The sequence below is a fragment of the Simochromis diagramma genome, unplaced genomic scaffold (assembly GCF_900408965.1).
Source record: "Simochromis diagramma unplaced genomic scaffold, fSimDia1.1 OVJJ01000321.1, whole genome shotgun sequence".
Lineage (NCBI taxonomy): Eukaryota > Metazoa > Chordata > Actinopteri > Cichliformes > Cichlidae > Simochromis > Simochromis diagramma.
In genome coordinates this window covers 10,697,171-10,714,236 of record NW_024386772.1, presented here as the reverse complement: position 1 = coordinate 10,714,236, position 17,066 = coordinate 10,697,171, and the positions used below count along the sequence as shown (strand labels likewise).

The 17,066-nt window shown below is 39.8% G+C and overlaps 2 protein-coding genes across 2 annotated transcripts; both read left to right on the top strand.

Moving 5' to 3' along the window:
• The first annotated feature begins 95 nt into the window (after positions 1 to 95).
• Positions 96 to 4,787, top strand: mrpl12 (mitochondrial ribosomal protein L12). The gene is made up of 5 exons (XM_040048210.1): positions 96 to 288; positions 2,172 to 2,370; positions 2,469 to 2,543; positions 2,740 to 2,877; positions 3,706 to 4,787. The coding sequence occupies exons 1-5, from the start codon at positions 230 to 232 to the stop codon at positions 3,820 to 3,822; spliced, it is 588 nt and encodes a 195-aa protein (XP_039904144.1). The 5' UTR covers positions 96 to 229; the 3' UTR covers positions 3,823 to 4,787.
• A 134-nt stretch (positions 4,788 to 4,921) lies between these two features.
• LOC120744044 (solute carrier family 25 member 10) lies at positions 4,922 to 15,125 on the top strand. The gene is made up of 11 exons (XM_040048163.1): positions 4,922 to 8,239; positions 8,770 to 8,889; positions 8,982 to 9,096; positions 9,191 to 9,239; positions 11,074 to 11,115; positions 11,219 to 11,262; positions 11,431 to 11,501; positions 12,311 to 12,403; positions 12,484 to 12,561; positions 12,740 to 12,796; positions 12,909 to 15,125. Exons 1-11 carry the CDS (start codon positions 8,150 to 8,152, stop codon positions 13,008 to 13,010), a joined length of 861 nt encoding a protein of 286 aa, XP_039904097.1. The 5' UTR covers positions 4,922 to 8,149; the 3' UTR covers positions 13,011 to 15,125.
• The last annotated feature ends 1,941 nt before the right edge of the window (positions 15,126 to 17,066 follow it).

The window sequence follows — 17,066 nt, the reverse complement described above, 5'->3', positions numbered from 1 at the left end:
ACTTACTTTCTTTCTGTCGCTCTCTCGCGCACATTCATTGTCCCTTGTGGGCTCCCGTAGCAGTTGAATTGAGGTTTTTTAACAGTTCACGCAATGCATTGTGGGTAGGTCAGGAGTAGAGGGGACGCCATGTGCTTTTGAGGCAGAGGATCCGCTGGAAGGAGACGTGTGTGTGATAAATTTGTCTGTTTTCTCAGAGAGAGGACCACCGGCTCCATTTACCGTCGGCATGTTCTGCACCAGCCGCTGCCTCCGCACCGCGCTGCGAGCCGCAGCCAGCACGCATCGGTACGTAACAGGCGGAGTACACCTGTATCCGAGTGTCTGCGGCTTCAAGGGCAGAGAGCCGGCCACTGCTGCCGCTTAATTTGGATGGAGAACACGATGTTGTCTTTTTAATTCGTCTAAAGACAGACGATGCGCCTTGTGTGAGCACAGAAATGAGTTTAATGGTTTGCGGCTGTGTGCTAAGTAGGTTAGCCGGCGTTAAGGGTTCTTTCGCAGGCTTCAACTTGAACAACGTGACCAATTGAGCCCTGCTGTCCGACTAATGACACACAACGCAGTATACCTTTATGGCTTCGTCTTAAAAAAAATCTAAGAGAAGCATGGCTTAGATTTTTTTTTTTCTTACCTACACTGGTCAAATGGGACTTTTCTGGTATTTGACAGTAGTAAAAATACCCTGGATGATTTTTTTTAAAAACATTTTTATAGCTTGACAGGCTACATTACCCTGTTAAAACTGACTATAGAGCCACCACTGGGGTTTTTCGGGAATCTTGAGACTTTCAATGCCATGTGTGTAAAAGAGGCAGTTGTGTCTTAAAACAGACATGTCCAGACTGTCAGCTGGAGAGATTTATGATGTAAGCCACCATGGCTTGTCCTGGAGCGCTTCTCTCTCTTCATCCTTATCAGGACCTCTCAGCCAAAGCTGTAGTTTCCTCCAGTGTCGCCCTGGTTACATGGAGGCTGACTGCCCTTTGCACAACTGTGTCCACATGCCTGACAATTTGTTGTAACCATCAGACACTATAAGTGCATCGTCTGTACGTCCCTCATCCAACTGGTCTCCATGCAATCAATGAAGAACAACTGCTCAGCTGAGCTGTCCACGTCTGTCATTGTGAAATCTCAAGTCTGAGATGTTTGAGAAGGCATGAAGAACCACCATGCTGTCAGTTTTACTAACAGGACTGAGCTTCTTGGCCCCTGCCCCTCTTCCACAGTGCATTTCTAGGTCTACATAATTTCTTTGATTACATGATTACAGTCCTGCATTCATAGAATAGCGAGGTTGCTAAACAATGATGGGTAACAAAGAAGATTGAGCTGATATATAACCTTTGTTATATAATGCAATTGTAACCTCAACAGGGAGGGTGTAACACAGAACGGGTAAATAAATTGCATCTGTGAGGGTTATAATTCAGTTGATATTATTATTGTACATTCTGCTTACATGAAACTTGATCGTGTTCCAAAGGTTTTCAAGTTGGATATTCGTGTTGCAGAGTGTGCCTTTGTAATAAACCTACAATATTCCTGAAATCTGTCCTTACTGCCAGAATATAATGGTTGATTTCTTAGCTCACAGGTACTTGCCATAATGTCAACCAGTCCTGCCCGCCCTAAGCGTTACTGCTCTGCATTCTTGTGCCATCTCGCATATAACATACAACAAATCTCTTCTTACTATTCTTACCAGGGATGCGTGACTCTCCAACCAAAGCTAGCCAGTACCTGCAGAATCCTGCCAAATCTTTTGTGGTGTGGTGTTTTTGTATAGCATTATTTGCTGATGCAAAACTGGAATTTCAGGGTTTTTTTGCTTGCCAAATTACCATAATTTGTTTGTGAGCTGTTAAACTGCAAAGCAATAAGCATAAAAGTGTCCTCCAGGTGAAATAAGAAAGCAAACCCATCTCATAGTAATAGCTACTGTCTTTACACAGTGAGAAGCTTGAGGGGTTATTTGGTGGTTTGCAAATTGAGACCATTAATTATGCATAAGTTAGGCAGTCTGCACTCTAAATGTAAGAAGGATTGTTTTGTAAAGCAGTAGACAAAGTCAAAATATGGCAGTGGATGATGCCAGGTGTGATCCACACCATACTGAATATGTGGATACAGTCTGCCGTTTAGCTAATCGCTTTTCACTTTCCCAGGCAACAGCTTCAGCGGCAGACACCAGCCTTATGTGCTCTCAGACTTCTGAAAACCAGTCAGGCCTCGTCTTCAGATGCCATCGCCACCCCTCCTCTAGATGGAGCCCCCAAACAGTATTCCCCCAAAATCCAGCAGCTTGTCAGTGACATAGCCAGCCTCACCTTGTTAGAGGTGTCCGATCTCAACGAACTCCTCAAGGTTTGTGGGAAACCTAAAACCACAGTGCACTTTGTCTGAGCTTCTTGCTGTCCGTTTGTGTTAAATGTTGAGTGATAACTTGTTTGTCTTTACCACAGAAAACTCTGAACATTGAGAGTGTCGGAATGATGCCGATGGGGGCGATGGCGACATTAGCTGCTCCTGCAGCTCAGGTATTGATAATTGTTTTTAAAGGGAAGTTCTGAAGACTGCCTTATAAATCATTAATGGCTTAAGTAGCAACATACATCATTATTGTTCTTTTTCAGATGTCTAGCTTAGGAATTTAAAGCCACTCATAGTTGATGTGGCCAACGAGGCTCCGTGCGCACAGTTAAATGACCTCGATTGTGTTCCTTTTGCAATTAGGCTGCAGAGGAGGAGGCGGCACCAGCAAAGAAGGAGAAGACTCACTTTACAGTAAAATTGACAGAATTGAAAGCTGCTGAAAAAGTAAAGCTTATAAAGGAAGTGAAAAACTGCATCCAGGGCTTGAATCTGGTGCAGGTAAGTCTCACTGTTGGAGCTATTTAAGCGGGCTCATTGTAGCTTTTGGCAAAAAGCAGTGTTAACGGGCCGGTGTTAGAATGTGAGATATAAAATGTTTATGAGATGATGCTTTGGAGGTAATAATATGCATATATTATTACATAATAGTCTGCAAAATCAGTCCAAATTATTTTGTGAATCAGTTTCAGCTGCTTTGGTGCAAATGAAAATCTCACTGCTGGTAGCATAAAACAGTACATGCAGTCCAGCTCATCCAGGATGACACATCCATTCATGCTGTCATGAGTAGGTTTGCTATGTCTCCCAGCATGTTCTCAAGAGTGGTGAGGTGATGCAGGTGGGCTGTTACACAAGGAAGGCTGAACAGGGCTGTAGAAGGATATCAAGGGCATCAGTGTCTGCTCCTCTGAGCAAAGAATTGCCAGTCCTACTACATGACCTCCAGCAAGCTCGTCATGTGCATTCCTCTAAACAAACTGTCAGAGGGCACGAGGGTAGCATGGGTTGACGTCTTTTAGTGGGTCCTTTGCCCACAGAGGTTGTCTGTGGTGTTGGCTTTGCAGTGAACCTGTTGTCCCTTTATTTGCACCAAAGTGGGTGAAATGCATTCCCAGCAGTTTCTAACTTGACAGATTGATATGAATTTGTTGTATTGTGGTGATCAAGTGTTCCTAATTTCTTTCTTTTTATTGTGAGCAGTAACTACAAGCAAACATTGTGTATAGTGTAATTTGCTTTGTCTGCAGCGTTAAAGCTTCTCAAAGCACAAATTTGTTAATTTCACTAATTGTTTTTTTTTTTCTCCACCCTCTTTATTTGAAACAGGCTAAGAAACTAGTGGAGTCTCTTCCACAGGAAATCCGGGCCAACGTATCCAAAGAAGAGGCAGAGAAATTAAAAGCAGCCCTGGAGGCAGCAGGTGGCACCGTGGAGTTGGAGTAGATCTCGTCTGCCCTTATGCCCACTGTTCGCCATCATTTTACTACTCATGCACTTCATCCTTGAGTTTATTTCTTTTTATTTGTTTTCTTTCCTCCCTTTTTTTTTTTTTGTACGACAAAGACGTGGATCGTAAGAGAAATGGAAACAAATGCCTTCTGACATTAACGCCGTCCCCTTACAACGTCAGGTCGGGACGGCACAGCTGAGACTGAACTCTCCGGCACGCAGCCTTCGCAGATGTGCCGCCGCACTGTTTGGTGGTTCGCTTGTCTGATACACGTGTCACAAACAAGCTAAGGAGATTGGTTGGATGCAGAGTAAAGCCTTTTTCAGACATGGGATGAATAACATTGCAGTAATGGCATTGTGTCAGTCGGCCATTGATCACGTTAATGTTCCTCTGGTTTCTATCTGACCTTCCTGCGACAGACTGAGAGAACTTCTCTCTCTGTCATTGTTACAAAGAGCTGCATGTGCTGCGTGGTGTTGCAGAGAGAGCTGTACCCTGCCCCCCCACATGCATGCTCTAAAAAGCTTTCTTCTGAATTAGGAAGAATGCTTGAATCATATTCCAAATTAGAAACGATGTAAACGTTTCTGCTTTTAATTGCATTCTCCTGTGAGCTGAGTAACTCGCCAAAGATGCATGCATAGTTGCTACGGTTGAAATTTATTGCGTCCTACCTCCAGAGGCGTGATCAGGGTGCTGATGGACACGAGACCATTACCACACCAAGATGCTGTCAGATCAGTGGGAAGGAGCGCATGTCTGAAAGAGGCTGAAGTCACTTTGTAATTCTTTGTGTTTAATCTTCTCACAAGGTTAAATCTTGTAGTTTCCAGGTTGATACAGATGATTGATGTTGAGGAGCACCAGATACTGTGTGTAGTTCAGAGAATGGCAGGGCTGAGTCCAGATAAATCTCATTGAAATGTTAATAATGTGATTAAAGTTGAAATAATTATTTTGCTCTTATGTGTTATTGGTCGTGTGGCTGAATTTATGGAAAACTTGATGAGATGTAATCAAGATTTCATGTGTGCGGTGTTGACTGAACATTTATAGTGGAACAGTGAATTTCACTAGATAATGCTTTGCTGTGGTTGTCCACCAGAGGTCTTAATAACGCTGGATAACTGCACTTGCATGTCATTTTGTTTCTGAGTAAACCTTAGTGTTGAAATGAACAGAAATGAGTAGGTTTTTCTAAAAAAAGAGGAAAAAAGCTTCAGTATCTGTGATGATGTATGATTTGGAGAGAAAGTAATTTACGCCATTTACACTAACTGGACACTTAATTAGGTATACCTTCCTCTGAACCCCTTTTGCCTTCAAAACAAATAATGGTTTTCATGAATCTGTGCAAACTCTACTTTTAGTTCCCTGCTCTTAGCTGGCATAAGTGGCAACCAGTGTGGTCTCGTGCTGCTGTAACCCATGTGCATCAAGGTCTGATTTGTTCACAGATGCTCTTCTGCATACCTTGGTTGTAACAAGTGGTTATTCAAATTATTGTTGTTGTCCTGTCAGATGAAAGGAGACACTCATTCTCTTCTGACATCTCACACTGAGATGTCAGAAGAGACCTTAGAGATGGTCATGTGAGAAAACCCCAGCAGATCAGCAGTTAAGTACTCGGTCCAGCCCAGCTGTCATTACGAGCTATGTCACTTTCAAAGTCCTTTAAATCTGCTTTTCATTCTGCCCATTTTATGTCTACATGCCTAAATGCATTTAGTTGCTGTAGGTAGACAATCTTATTTTGTCTGCAACTACTTAGAAAAATAGATTAAAAAAAAAAAAAAAAAAAAGTCAGCATGTAAAGAAGAAAAATTATACACAGTTATTTTAAAACTATTGAAGAGACTGCTTTTCCTCTTGGAGAATCTGTCTCTTCAATGGGGTTCACATAAGGAACATAAACTGCTAACCCTGCACAAAATCACCTGCAGACTGCTGACTGTAAAAAGAAAAACCTGAAGAATATAAAAATAAACAATATCTGATTAATTATAATTATAGGAGAAGGTGAGGAGTCAGGTGCTTTGTACTTATGGACACTAGAGGTTGCAAGGATATACATGTCAAGAAGTATGTAGAGAACATTGAAGGGGCTCAATTTCATACTTGCTATCATGGCAGTATAATGTTAATATAACAGTTTTTTATAGTGCTTTTTCACAGTAGATATGTTGGCTAGTTGTTTTAATCAAGTAGTCTCAGTAATTTTTTGTAACTGAAGCATCAGGAAGGATTCAGGACCTGGGAACTGATGTGTTTTAGCACAAAGAGTGCTGAGGATAAACAGTGGAGTATTTCACTCCTGTTGGATTGGTGAATATTCTGGGCTTATTGATCCTTTTGGGCTCCTGTATCTGTCCAGGTGTTTTCACTGGTGGAATATTCCACTTTGATCCTGGGTGGAAGCTTATCATTGGGGGAATATAATTAATGGGAAATCCCTAATGGTGAAACACCACTGGAAAGTAGAAGGATCGAGTGATTTCATTAACTCTGTTTCATTCCCCGATGAAGGTATGTGTGCCAAATCATGATGGGGTTTTGCTTTTAGTTTTTTTTAAGGTTAAACCTAAATGTAAATTTTAGTGCTTTGATAATTTAACATGTTTAGTTTTTATGTCAACACTCGGACTTAATCTATTGTGACACATCTAAATCTTAGAGAGAATACAGTCTGTTTTTACATCTGTCACAAGAACAAATGCAAAGCACAGATGGAGAGCAGGAAGAATGAAGATATGTGTACAGATGAAACATGAGAAAGAGCAACGCAACATAAGTGATTAAAAACTCTGTGAAGAACATGTAAAAGAAATGGCTTGTCATCCAGTGTTCCTACAGTGAGGAGGGAAAAACCCTTTAGTCCTGATGAGAGTCGTAGAAAATTGTCCTGGAGAATGAAAATGATACTTTGCTGTGTTAGTGACGATGGCTTCTGGCTGGGTCATAGCATTGCAAGCCTGGCCTGGACTGCTGAAGGAAGTCACCACATCAAATCAGTCACAGGTTTCATTTTAACTCACTTTATGATAAAAACAAAATCCAGCTGTATGCAATTTAATGCAGCAATTTAGCATAAAGCAGAGGGCAGCAGCATATCACTCTCCTACGCTTCAAGTGACTGATGTCAGCCTACGGTCCACCAACTGCAAACATCCAGCATCAATGCAATATAACATCCATATAGACCTAACTCCTAGTTGGTTCTTGTTATTTAATCTCAGTGTAACCTTAAAGATTTGGATTCATGTGCAGTAGATTAATGTCTGCAGTCTGACTTGATTGCAATCTCAACCGGTGTAGCTACAGCCAGCAGAAAATAATGGAGCAGGCCGGCAATAAATCCTATCAACATGAAGGTTAAGCCTGTTGTTCATTCAACTTCATTTTTATTCTGGACCTTGCAGTTATCGTTTTGCCCATCTCATTTATTTCACAGACGGTAGGCCAAATTGCAACCACCCCCAATCTGATCAAACAGCTCCCTAAAAGAGGCCCAGTAACAACAACTCATGTTAAAGCATTAGACAGAAACCTAAATGTCAGTTCTGACTATTGCTAGCTGTCATTACCCATTCCTGCCTGTGTCTGCTCACATCTTACCTTTGCTCCAACTTGGAGTGGGTATCCAGTTGCTGTTTGTATCATCTGTCATGAGTGCCCCCCCTCTGAGTCAGCCCAAGTGCTGCTGTGCCAGGCTGGTCATTCATAGCACTCATTTAAAATCATGTCATGTTCAACAACCCAGACGGTTGCATTAGCTGTAGAAACTTTCAGAAAAGTATAAAAATAATAATGTTGCTGTGCATCACTGACCCATTGTTCAAAATGTTGTAACCTTGTAACCTTTTGTGCGTATGACCTGAAGTCTGAATGCTATAATTAGACAAATCTATCCTTGACAAATATTTGTTTAAACTTCGAGACCTTTGCTCCATGTCAGTGTGTCGGCCACAATTTCAAAAATACAGCAGCAGTCAAGCCCGCTTACTATTTTTATATTGGTCACGTACACTTTCTCCCATGAACCAGCTGCACCCCTCTTCTTCTTGGCACACAAACATGGAGTAAGTACAGAGGGACACTCATTATATTTGTCTGTCCACTGCTTCAAAAGAAACAAAAATACAGATTTACATTGAGATGACTCCCGTCGACTTTTAAGATGAATTGTGGCCACGCATCACCAGAAGTGCTGAGGGGAAAAACGATGAAAGGAGCACCCTCGGGCAAAGTTGTCCTTTGAGCCTCTGAGAAGTCGACCCTTTGGTTTTTTCCCCCTCTAGAGTTTGCCTCACTGACAGCATGCAGGAGAACCGTGTCTCTCGTTGGTATTTTGGTGGGGTCTCGTCCAGTGCAGCAGCCTGTGTAACCCATCCACTGGATTTGATAAAGGTAAATTATAGAGCTTATCGAATTTGAATTAACACCAGAGCACAATCCTTCCATTCGGCAGAGACAAAATAGATCCAGGTAGGCCTCACTGATGTGTCTATTTTGGCTATTTTGGTTTTCTATTTACCTGCTGATGATAAAATTTGGAATAATGTGTTGTAGCAATATTCATTTTAGCAGTTTCTTAGAATTTCACTTGGCTGATGAGACTATTATGCAGCCAAATTGCCTTTATATTGGCAATCATTAGGCTTGCTTTGATTCCTTAAGGTGCTTTAAATGATAGTAACATTTGTAGTGTATGTTTAGTGGCGCAGTTTTTTATTTCTTGCAGCTATTATCCACTTATTGCATTGGTTTTCTTTAATTTAGGATGCGGACTGAATGATGCTGGTAATATTAGAGCGTGAGATATTTTTTCAGACTAGATATTAACGGTTTTAAAGACAGGAACTTTACATATATCTAAGGCCAATTCTCACTAAAAGTGCCACTGACTCTTAGTGCTGCTTCCTTATGGTTGCTTCCAGGTCCACTTGCAAACACAGCAGGAAGTGAGGATGAGGATGATTGGGATGACTCTTAACGTAGTGAGAAGAGAGGGTTTTCTGGCTCTCTACAGCGGGCTCACTGCTTCCCTCTGCCGGCAGGTCAAAAACAACACTCATTTCCATAAAACCTTTATCAGCTGTGCACTCTTCCTCTCTTTGACATAGCTGTTTTTATTTATTCATTTGTCCAGATGACATATTCTTTGTCACGATTTGCCATTTACGAGACCGTCAGGGATAAGATGAAGAGAAAAAATAAAGGCCCTATGCCTTTCCACCAGAAAGTCCTCCTGGGTGCCTTTGCAGGTAAATGGTGTAAAATAGCTTACATTTTATTTAAAGATGTTGTTTCATTTTATACTTAAAATTGCATTTAAAGATGTTGTTTTTCCTTCATCAGGTTTTACAGGTGGTTTCATTGGGACCCCAACTGACCTGGTGAATGTAAGGTGAGATACAGTGTTTATGTCTTTGTATCTGTTTGCACTTCACATGTAGAATCGAATGTATTTTTGTGGTTCACCACATAAAAGTCATAGTTTATATTTTATAGTTCAGTGCATCCACTACATTGCTGTTTAAGGTCTAAATTTGCTGTCATTCCAGCCGTGAGATAAAAGTGATTCATTTTGTTGTCAAAATGCTTTAATAGTTATAATAATTCTATGAATATTTAATATACATTTAAATGGAGATTAAATTGAAACTGAATCATGAAACATATTACTAATAAAAGCCTATATTTATTTTTAGTTTGTTCTGGTCCATTTAAGTGGCCGTTTTATTATCTTGAGCATTTTAAAAATGTTGTTTATAACTTTTGGGGTTTTGCGGTTTCTGTCCACCGTACATTTGTGCGAGTGCTTGATGACCAAAAAACAAACAATAATAGAAAAAGAAAAATACCAAAAAGTAACAAAGGATACACGAACACAGATCACTTCATTAGGTACACCTGTCCAACTGCTCATCACAAATATCTCATCAGCCAATTACATGAGAGGAACTCAGTGCATTTAGACATGTAGACGTGATCAAGATGACCTGCTGAAGTTCAAAGAGAACATCAAAATGAGGAAGAACGGTGACAGAAGCGACTCTGAAGGTGGTATGGTTGTTGCTGCCAGATAGGCTGGTTGGAGTATTTCAGGGACTGTTGATCTTCAAGTAATTCATTGTATTGGATAGTCGCTACATAGGCCTTTACCAGAGTTGCCTCAGTTGTGCCGACTGGGAGCTTGGGCTGTTTTACCCTGTGCTTCTTAGGTTATTCTTTGCCTTTGGAGGAGCCACACTAAACCAGAGTTCATAGAATGGTTAAAGACACTGCTTCCTGTGAATCACTGATGGTAAGGAATAATAACTGTCAAGGAAAGTTTCAGCAAGAGTGGATTGAGGTTGCAGAGAAAACAAAGGACAGAACCTAACGGACAGTTGCCCTTTCTCTTTTGTGCGTCTGCTAAGTTTTACACAACCCCTTATTTATTTTGTTCTTAGTACTTGGGTACTTTTCTGTCTTTGTATTTCTCCTTACTGATTGTACAGATGTAACCATGTCCAGTGTATTCTATTTTGTGTTTTGATTGTTATGAAAATTGAAAACAAATAAAAGAAAAAAATGGGCAACAGAAGGTTGGAAAAATGTCTGGTCTGATGACTTTTTCCGCTTTGACATTTGGATAGTAGGGTCAGAATTTGTCATAAACAACAGGAAAACATTGATTCATCCTGGTATCATCATGCTGCTGCTTGTGGTGCAAACGTTGGGATCCCTATTACCAGCTGAGCATCATTTAAATGCCACAGGCAGCCTGAATATTGTTGCTGAACATGTCCAGGACGCACTGTATCAAAAAGGCCTCCAGGGCTCATTTGGGATGTGGTGGAACAGGAGATGCAGATCATGGATGTGCAGCTGACAAATCTGCAGCAACTGACATGATGCTATCTTGTCAATGCCATGAAGGCAGTTCTGAATGCAAAAGGGGTCAAACGTGGTACTATCTAACAAAGTGTCTGTGAGTGTATATATATTTCTAAACACAAGTTAAGGGGTTAAGGGGTTTCTAACATAACATCCAAAGTAGGTACCTGTAGAAATGTTGTGAAGTGAAAGGAAGATAGCTGGGAAAAGTACAAACTACACAAGAAAAAAAGTTGTGGTGGCACAAAAGCCTTCCAATTTTAGATGGTCAATTTTCCCAGAGTGCAGAAGCAAGACAATCAGTGTTAAGGCTGCACGTGCTGACAGACAACCGGCTTTGAAATCTCTCATCTTTACAGAATGCAGAATGACGTCAAGATGGCAGCAGAGTTCAGAAGAAAGTAAGTGCACGAAAAATGGGAATACATCCCGAATCATAATTACAGACAATTATAGTTCTTTCCAAATAACCATATTGTAAGATAGTTTTTTCCCTTTTTACAGTTATGCTCATGTGTTTGATGGGCTCTTACGTGTCTGTAAGGAAGGTAAAGTCCATAAAAGCTTCTACCATTAAACGTACCATTAAAGCTTTATTTTTATTTCCTTTGTATGTTCTGTCACAAGTTTAAAATCCACAATCCTTAAACTCAAGAGAACAAATACTGACTAAAGATTTCTTTACAATGTTCATCCTTCTGAAATGTGCTTTTTAGAGGGGCTGAGGAAACTGTTTTCTGGTGCTTCAATGGCTTCTTCCAGAGGTGCACTGGTGTCTGTTGGACAGGTAAAGTCATAAACTGCTCTACAAGACAACAGTGACTGCAAATATAGTGAAACTGTGAATTTTTGAGCAGTAACAGCAAACTGTAAGACAGAACCATAATGGCCTTAATGTTATAATTTTTATGCCCAACAATTATTGCCATAAATAAATCTGTAATGGCTAAATATGCAGATAGTCAGCTGATTAAACTGTGTTTATTCAGTTTTTCTTAGCTTGTTATGTAGGGAAATATATTTTAGAGGCTACGCATAAAGTTAAATTCAAAAAATCTATACATTTAAATGTTGGTATTTTTTAAATTTTAAAATCAGTCAGTATAATCCTAAAAGTTATACTGCATGTAATTATGCAAAATGCCAAAATTCTGAATACTGCTCAGACCAATAAGTGCTGTCAAAGAAATTCTAATAAATTCCTAATAAATTAAAACTTGTGCATCCAATTCTTGTTTTTTAACGTCTTTAAAGATCTATGCACAATCATTCCAGCCTGGAGAAAGAAAACTTCAAAGAAATCATTAAAGGCCCTAAATCACCATGACATTTATGCCCATGATGAGTACCCACGAACTTCTGACCACAACTGTATATCCACTGTGTAGTTTGCTCTTGTTCTGTGGCAGGAAGGACACAGATTAGCCTGCAGCATTTAAACCAAAACTACATTTTGGGTTTTAGGTCTATTTCACTGATTTTTTTTTTAAAGTATTTTCTTGGAAATTATACACTTCTTTAAAAAATAAAGAAACAAAACAGAAAGCCATAAATGCGAGCCAACTTACGCAGCACATGTTTGTTTTGCTCCTGCAGCTCGCCTGCTACGACCAGTCCAAAGAGTTGGTTCTGGCTACTGGTTACTTGACTGACAACATCTTCACTCACTTCCTGGCGAGTGTGTTTGCAGTAAGTGACTCACGTCTGTCATAGCATAGCAAGACAAACATCACATGATTTTCTGAAATAAGCCCTCTGTTCTTGCGCAGGGTGGCTCTGCTACAATCCTCTGTCAACCACTGGATGTTGTTAAAACAAGATTAATGAATTCAGAAGTTCAGTATGGGGTGAGTGTCTTTAAAATGACTTTTCTTGTTATCTGGTTTTGCAGGAGAGTTTGGCTTATTTAGGTCTCTGAGTTCTCCCGCCCTCATCACTCTGATGTTATGTATGTTTTATTCATTGGTTATGGGGAAAATGACACAGCTTGGCATGTCTCTTGTGTGTTTTGTCTCCTTGTTGCAGAGTGTGTCTCACTGCTTAACAGAAACAGCAAAGCTGGGGCCGAATGCGTTCTACAAGGTGGATGTCACATTCACGCAGACATGATGTTTTATACAGCTCTTTCTAATTATGTGCTGTAGTAACCTACAGAGTATTAAGACACTGAAATAGTGCTTTGATTTGTGTCCAGGGTCTTGTTCCTGCAGCTATCCGCCTCATCCCTCACACAGTCTTAACCTTCATATTCCTCGAGCAGCTGAAGCAGCATTTTGGTGAGATGGTCATTACCTGAGGGTGCCATAAGAAAGTTATCCTAAGGCCACGGCTATTCCTTCAGGATTTTAATGGCCCTCCATGCTGCACAGGTTGATCTCGACAAACTGAGCTGGGGTTGAGTGGAACCCTCAAAAGTCCGAGACGGAAAGAAAATCTTGCTACGTTTTTCCATCCATAACACATAATCAAAACAACTTGTGTAATAACACCCAAAGCTCCAGACAAAAACGTGGTGACGAAACGTGGTGTTTCTTAAAAACAGAGACGGTTTAAATTATTTACATTCACCACTGTGCTACTTCACTTGTCATGAACTGTGCAACTATAAATATCACCTAAGGTTATATAAGGCTAATAAAGTAATAAATGGATTTCCATTAAATTCAAAACTGTCTCTTGAATGAATATCCTGAACCTGACAAATGAATCTTCATGCTACAAAACCTCCAGTGCCCTCTGGGGGACAGTGTTACACTGAAAAACAGCCTGCCAATATATTTATATAAAGTGTATTTGTAATTATGCAGATTGTCAAAGGATTTGGTTCAAGACAAGACTGTTTATTTTCATATTATGGAAGGAATGTGAGGGCGGGACAGTAGTGCAGTGGTTAGCACTTTCTCCACTGCCTGTGCAGAGTTTGCATGTTTTTCCCTATTCTGCCACTGATGTCCTGCCACAGTGCAAAAACAGGCATGCTAGGTTAATTGGTGATTCTACATTGTGAGCGCCTGTGATGGACTGGACCCTGCCTCTTGTGCTATGTCAGCTGATGGAAGAGGCCCCTTGGATCCATAGTTTTGTTGGAGAAAATGATTAGAAAGGAAATCTGTGGCAGAAGCGTTACTTTTTCTCATTTTCATTAGTCAGGATTGAGAATATAGTGAGAAAATAAATGATGGGCTTTATGGAAAAGAAAACAAGGCTGATTCAATTGTGAAAACAAGCTTGTGAGACACTCCCTTGTCAGTAATTTGTCTCTTTATTTACTTCTCTCACTGCATGAGTGCAGTTATTGCTGGACACATCAGACATCCTGTCAGGCCTCTTTTAAAAAGGAATACTTAACCTCTTAGACAATTAGATTCACTTGAATTCATTATGACCGTGCTTTCATTAGACACTCAGCAGCTTTTTAAAACAGGAGGCCGGCAGATTCGTGTGAAGACAAAGACAAAATTTTTGCTTAAAAAAAGACAGAGAGAAAAAAAAGTTGTGTGCCATGGTTCAGCAGCTGTATGTGGGTTTGTGGGTTCATGTTATTTAATATCGTTCCAGGTATTATTTTCCTGAGCATTATATTGTACAGTGATGCACAATCCATCATGCTCAGCTTTACAAGACGAACTGATATCTTTTCCATGTCCTATGGTTTACTCACTGCCTGTATCAGTGTCAGAATTTGAGTGATGATTCTTGTCTTCGGGATCCAACAGCTCCACGCTTGATGCCTTTTCCATGATGTATAGTCAAACAAAAATCAGATAAACTTTCCTTAAGAAGTCCAGCCCGCTAAGTCACTGATATCACCAAGAGATTAATGCATAAGTGAAATCAGCTCTTTTTGATGAAACTTTTATTTATTTATTTTTTGTGGTTAAAGGTTGAGTTTCAACTTGCTTATTCCTAACTGCTGCACAGGTTACACGACCCCGTTAAACCTGTGCAAAAAGTCATCTAATGGTGAGCCGGTTATTATGTGCGGTTGTCATGGTGCTTGACGAAAGAGCAGCTTGATGACATAGGTCAGTAATGATAGATAATGCACTGCATAAGAAGAGTACATCTGCTTCCTTTTTTAGTGTATATCCAGATTTACTTTGTGTGTATGAAAGAGTCTGACAGTTAAAATAAAAATAAAAAATTATTAAAAAGAAGTGTAGGTGTTAATTTATGAAATAGAACACTTTTTTCTTTTATAATATTAATGTATGAATGTATTTCAGTATTAATTTATTTGCTTGCAAACAGTACTGAGCAGTTGTATAAGTTTTAGATAGATAGCTTAGCCAGCTGCCTCAGGTCTCTAGAAGCAAGCATTTCTCTTGGATGTTGAGCCTCCGGATTGATTTGCATTAAGAAAAATGCTAAATATAAAATTCAAAGAGATTAATAAAGCCAATCAATCGATTATCCATTCATCCATCTGTCTTCTTCCTCTTCTCTCAGCTGTTATGGGGCAAAAAAAGTGGAAAATTAAATATAAATAAATAAATAGGGAAGCATATTAATAAAAAATGATCTATTTCTGTCACATTTTTAATTAAATTGAATGCTCTGATTTATTACACTTGTATTATTTTTATAAACTGATTCATTTAGAAATTATTTATTTTTTCTGCCATTTTCTGCCCTTCATCACTCTGAAGCCTCAGGCGGCGGTTTGTGCTTGACGTTTTCTCTTTATCAGGCACTCTATCGCTGGTAGAGACTGACCGCTGCGCCCGAAGACATCCACCGGGGATGCAGCTAATGATGGCGATGATGATGCACACGCACAGACGGACAGAAACACATATCGCTTTCTCATCTTTCTCCGTTTACCTTTGTTTCTGGATGCGGACGAGGAAGAGATGTCAAAGTCTGGTTTGAAGCTGAGAACTGACAGACTGAATGTTTTGGAACGGTCTTGACAACAGAAATGGAATTTGAGATTTTACAGTGAGGTGAATTGTTATACCAGATGTTGCGGGTTCATATCTCAACACGAGGAGAAGCCATTTTCATCTTTGATTTTTACCCAACAGGATGCTCACTGTATATATGAACAAACAGGCTTTTTAAAAATATACATTTTTATATTTTATTATTTCTCATTGGCCAGTTTGTTGAAATAATAATCTTTTCTTCACACTGAGAAACTGGGCTTGTGCAGATATAAGTAAAGTAAGGGCACAGACAAGGGTTTAAGTCTTTTCCAAAAAAGCATTAAGAAGGTTTCAGTTAATGTTCAGTTAGCATCCACGCAAAAACCCCCAAATCAAACTATACAACCTTGATAGTTATATTTCATGTTTAATTTCACTTTTTTTCTCCAGATGTCAGTCTCAGAAGTTGTCACCTGTGAGTCAAAGTTTCAGGCTGTTATGTCTTTAAGATGCTGACAAATTGCAAAACTCTTCTGCAGCCTTTAAAGGAAAACACTGACCTGACCTCATTCTCTGTAATTGTTTATTATTATTATCATACTAAAAGTAACTTGAGATTATTCGTGTTTAAAACATTTCTGGATCACAACATTTGTTGAAAAAAAACCCAAAATCAACAAGCATGTTAAAACCGGGCATGATTTCATGTCTCTCATGTCAGCTCTGGTTGAATATATCCATACACCACAGTGCTGGCATGCAGCTGTTAACAATTTAATGCAATAAAGATTAATTTAATTGCATTACATTTTTGTGTGTGATAAGATCCAGAGGGATAGCAAACATCCAAGTAATTCATATGTGGCCTTGATTAAATTTGAAGTGGACATTTGCATGGAATAATGTGCAAAGTGCCTTGAGGCAACTGTTGTTGTGAATTGGCGCTATATAAATAAAACTGAATTGAATTAAAGTGTCTGGCTGCACTCTTTAAACAGCATGAAATTTAAATTAAATGCACTGGGTATGGCCAAGTAGTCCGAAGCATATGAGCTTTGCAGTTTGTTATACTTCCGCTGTTAAGCCTGGACCAGCTGCACTGTCACAGTTCAACAGTCTTTTAACAGCTAAGAAACCAAAAAAAGCGCTTTTACATTTCATCTCACTGCCAGCTGTGGAAATCCCTTCTTTTCTAGTTTCTTCCCTCCTTTCATCTTACTGATCCATCAGAGTTTTCCTCAGCTTTCCTGGACTCTCACAAGGTAGCTGACAGTCCTCTGTTCTTCTTCTCTGCACTCAGCTGCCAGCTGCTTCAAATGTCAGATTCTTCCTCTCATGGGCGATCTCTGTTTTTCCACAGGCTGGTCAGCTCAGTCAGTGCAAGCAACAGTGTTAGACTTCAGTGAGGGTGAAGGTGGGAAGACCTGCCAATTACCAAAGTGATCATCCAAACAGCTTAGCAACTGAAAAACACCAAGCCTGTG